The 4588-nt window shown below is 47.8% G+C and overlaps 1 protein-coding gene; it reads right to left on the minus strand.

The window, feature by feature from the left end:
• Nucleotides 1-3409: 3409 nt before the first annotated feature.
• GSTUM_00000236001 (uncharacterized protein) lies at nucleotides 3410-4241 on the minus strand. XM_002835418.2 has 3 exons: nucleotides 3910-4241; nucleotides 3661-3840; nucleotides 3410-3601 (listed from the first exon to the last, which is right to left on the minus strand). The coding sequence occupies exons 1-3, from the start codon at nucleotides 3958-3960 to the stop codon at nucleotides 3569-3571; spliced, it is 264 nt and encodes an 87-aa protein (XP_002835464.1). The 5' UTR covers nucleotides 3961-4241; the 3' UTR covers nucleotides 3410-3568.
• Nucleotides 4242-4588: the final 347 nt, after the last annotated feature.

Below are 4588 nucleotides of genomic sequence, written 5' to 3' on the forward strand. Positions count from 1 at the left end.
TTTGATTGAGTGGCTTCATGGATCAACTCCCCCATCCGAGTTGTTTGCGCACCCAGCCCAATTCTCAATATCGCCAAGGATTGATAAACTAATTTAACTCTTGTCAAATCAATCAATGGATCAACCTCAAATGTATCCACCATATCCTATCACACCATGCTTACAGACGGTGATCGAGTACAGTACGAGTACTGTATTACCATCTTCATGGTAAACTCCCTCCCCGCCACCAGGTGCAAATTCTAGAGATCAACGATGCAAGGGGTGTAAGGGAATCCTATGGTACAGTACGAGTACTCGCACCGCAATGGCCCACGGTGACAGTACTCGTACACGCTTCCAAGCACTTCGATACGATAAAGCACAATATGATATTCCCCCGCCCTCCCCGACCAACGCTATGGAGCAAGCCCTATGGCGCTAAGGCTTTTGCTTCAAAATGTCGTTACAGTTAATTGGTGGTTAACTTGCATCACCGTTCCCTGCTCTACCCCACCCAGAATACCAGTATGCAGTTCGCCAAACGGGAGGAGGGGGATGAAGCACAAGACTCCATAAGCCGCATAATTGGTGGGGGCTGCGCACGATTGAGATGCTAGAGGATTCTGGGACGTACTCGTATTCGCATGTTTTCAGCTAAACTATTTCTTCTGGAGATTGCTAGGGGTGGTGAGTTGGGCCGCGGGGATTTGTTACTCTTCTCCAACTCAGCCGGTCGTTGAATATATCTACCCTAGTCTATCCTGGCGTATCTTTGTCCATGAATGAACCTGCTGGATTGTCGGGAATCCCTAGCTGTGGTTCTAGGGGAAAAGGTACTTGGGGGCGCGGGGGGGGAGGGGGAAGGGAAGCCGATTGGTGTATTTGGCTTATGGCCATTTTTGAAAAAAGCTTGTTGGTTGGATGGTTCTATGGGAATAGCGGGGCTCTACGGAAGGGTGTTGTTCCTGGCACCGGTGCCCCTACTCGAGCACAGTACTCGCACAGGTACCATATCTGGCCCCTGCAGTCTAATCGACTCTTTTTTTTTTGTGCAAAATTTCCAAGACAAAGTCATCACCTCGGAGTCGTGTGGCCGCAAGAGCGTGTTTGGGTGCATAGCAGCAGTTATTAACTTCTTTAGTTCGGGGTCTCATTGGCTGTTGAGCAAGTAATATTGTCTTCCGTACAAGTGCCAAGGACGGGTCTCAAAAACCCACTGACACCTTGAAAATCAAGGAACTTAGGGCCTGTTTGGCAACGACCGTTCCGTTCAGTTTGCGACCGTTCCCCGTACAAAAATGGTCGTCCTTCCTTTTCGAAATGATGGTTTTGTATGTATGAACGGAACGGTCGACCCCCCCTCCGTTCCCCCCAAACAGGCCCTTACGGTTCAATACTTGAAGAGGTGCCGAAACTTATTGTTACTGGTATCATAGATTCTCACTCGATCATCTCGATTCATCTGGCATCTTATCTCTCATTCCCTCCTTCCCCTACATACCTACATACCTTACCACGAGTACCGTGCAGCACCACTTGTGCCGCAAGGTACTAAGCTATATTTACTCCTAGAGTGTGATGTGGAAAATTTATCAATCTTCCTTTCTTTTTTCTCGCTGCCACGAGTTCAACTATGATATGTCCGAGTGAGGGACTATATTATTTACTTATTCCGATGAAACACGGGAAACGCCACTTCCGTTTTTGCATGGAGCCTTTCTAGCACTTGGCTTGGCCACCATAAACCATTGGGACGGGACTACTGCATTTCTACTTCTCTCCCTCTCCCTCTATTCTCGTTTTTTTTTTCCTAAACAGGCAATTCACGACACAGACGGCGAAAAGCCCTCGCCTATCTGAGCACGCGTGCTCGTACCAGTACGAGTACAGTACCAGCGCAAATTCGTGACCCCCAATTTCGGGTACCTCCTGCCCGCTACGCGTATGGTGTGGTATCCCGGACACGGTAGATGGTATAGTATGGCGTGGCACGGCTTCGGAGGGAGGTTTTAGGTGATGCGCCCTTTTGGAATACCGGTATGATTGCGGGCCATCAATGGGGATGTGCATTTGGCCACCCAACCTAAGGACTGCAATGTGCCAGTACTGTACACTCGGCACCTCAGTATTGCCCCACACGGTAATCGGCCGGTGTTACTGAACTCTGCCTCGAGTCTGCTAGACTTCGTGGTGTTCTATTCGAGAGTAGAATTCGATGTTAGTGTGAGATTGAGTAGGGACTGCGGTGATACCTGCTATCGGATCCCAGCATTAAACTTCACCATAGGGACTCCAGATCCTCCTGCACCCCGATTGGAAATCTCGAGTGATGGTCCATGAGGAATGGAGGACGAGGGCATCGGCATTGGTAAGTAAAGTTAAGGTGAGGTGACATATCCTAGATTATGTGGGATCATGTGCTCGTATATGCCACGTGAGGGGTAGGGGAATAGAAGTTCATTTGTTCGTTCGGTTTGGTATCCGGGTACGGGGCTTCTTCGCGCTTTGTGCAATGAGGGCTGGATAAGGGTATTATGGAGGTAGGATATGATATTAATATCTGTTGTATCATATCACAATAACCTGGATAAATAGAAGACAAAATTATATAGAAAAATGTATCTTAGAAGTGACTCACTTTCCAGGTTGGATAAACATCTCCCTTAAATACATAAAAACTCCCTCAGATATTTCATACCCCGATATATAGACATCTCCTTGACACAATCTGTGGTATGATAGGCATGACGATATCCAACAATATCATAGATTCCCGAAACTAAAATGGGTGTTGCGGCTAAGGTGTGACTACCGATATGTCAGGGACTCTGAAGGGTTTTTTACTCGCGGGCGCCTGTCATACTTGGCGAGAGCTGTGGGTGATGGATCCTTAAGGGTTGACTGGTGTGCTGTTCTGTCTGGGGTTGATATTCAGGTTACTATGTGGGTGAGTCGTTCTCCGACCCTTGATGCCAAAAGGACTTGCGGAGCTGATCCATGATAGCCTGGATAGTATGATAGTATGACATGACGGGAAACTCGAGTCTTGGATGAGGCAACCGTTACTCGAGTACTTTTTGCCTACTTTGTAGACTCACAGTTGGATCTACTAGTAGTCTAGCATGCTACGATTTACCTACTTGAGCAGAGGCAAAAAACAGACCAAGTGACTGTTCTCATCTAGGACTTTAGAGGCAGCTCCCTAGACATGCTTCCAGTCGGCCAACCATTTCTCATATTCTCAGACCTCGCTTACTCTATGGCCACTCCTGCAAGTACGAGTATTTATCATAAAACATTCATAGCAAGGTATCTATATTTTATACTAAAAGTTTGTGAAATCTGGGAGCAGACCAAGAGACCAACGTTTGGATGCTTCACTCGATTTCACTCGATTTCACGTTTTGGGTTCGTCGAGAAAACCAACTCTTCAAATAAGATATATTAAAAGCTAACAAAGGTCCAATCCCACTAGCCCCAACACATCCACACACTCGAATCCGTCATACCGGTAATTTAGATACCCCCAAGAACTCCAAAAATCCGGAGGCCCACCCGTCAATGACACACTATGGGTGGCGTGTGTTTAGTGCTTGTCAACACCGAGGGCGTGCTTAGTCTAATTGCACGTCGTTTAGTTCCCCATTCTTCAAGCAGCTGGTGGTGAGTGAGGCTAACCTTGTCCAAAAGACTTTCACTGTTGTCCTTCTGGGAGTCTTTCTCACGGCGGGTCCTGTCGAAAGCCTCTTGTGTATTGCTTTTGTGGTGGTCGCTCTGGAGACCGCCGGCTGCTCTGTCGGCGGTGCCAGTGACGCACTCTTTTGCACGGTCCAGGGTGGACTTGGAGGAGTCCGGAGTCTGTGGATATTATAGTTAACTAAAGGTACTAACGATGGAGAGCTGTAGAAGAGGGGAAGGGAAACAAACGATCTCCTCCCTGGCCTGGGTGGAGAAGTCTTTGCGGAAAGGTTCGGACATGTTGATTGATGTTTGCTGGGGGAAAGGGTTTTTTAGAGGTAAGATTTGTATAATTGATAGTTTTCGATGAATATAACAAGATGATTGTCGATGTAGAAAGGAGGTTCCAACGTAGGCCTTCACGGCTCTTTAAATAACAATTCCTCTTACCTCAAGACCAACTGTTCTACGGCACCTCATCAATTCATGTACTCGTACTCGTACTCGTAGTCTATCTAGGGCTCCTCTCCTGGAAGATCCATCAAACGTCATTGAATTCCACTCCCCCGTTCCTGGAAGATAGAGCTTGGTCAAGGTCCGCTGGGAACTTGACGCGTTCGGTGGTTCTATGGTGAAGACAAGTGACATCATTGTGTCGTAGTTACGAGAGAGAATCCATGAACTTTTCCTTCTTGGCACATCTGTAATCATTCACCTGTTCCCGAAAGGGAATAGCGGTTCTTGCTCCTTGCGCCAACCATGACCCCGAGTTTAACCTTGGGGAACCGCAACGACACGACATGCCTTGCCTTGGAAGAACTTGTTTTTGGGATGCGAAGAGGGCATTCCCTTTTCTGTGAGGCCGTTTTTGGATCACCGCCCGTCCTGGGTGAGGCGGTGTGGCACGCGGGAGTCTGCGTCAGTCCTG

Source organism: Tuber melanosporum, assembly GCF_000151645.1.
Source record: "Tuber melanosporum whole genome shotgun sequence assembly, scaffold_108, strain Mel28".
Classification (NCBI taxonomy): Eukaryota; Fungi; Ascomycota; class Pezizomycetes; order Pezizales; family Tuberaceae; genus Tuber; species Tuber melanosporum.

What these genes read in the sequence shown, in the direction of transcription:
- GSTUM_00000236001 (XM_002835418.2), bottom strand. Translation starts at nt 3,960, where the DNA reads ATGTCCGAACCTTTCCGCAAAGACTTCTCCACCCAGGCCAGGGAGGAG. An exon ending in CCCAGGCCAGGGAGGAGATC is followed by an intron (nt 3,841 to 3,909) that starts GTTTGTTTCCCT and finishes TAATATCCACAG; the next exon opens with ACTCCGGACTCCTCCAAGTC. An exon ending in GTGAAAGTCTTTTGGACAAG is followed by an intron (nt 3,602 to 3,660) that starts GTTAGCCTCACT and finishes ACGTGCAATTAG; the next exon opens with ACTAAGCACGCCCTCGGTGT.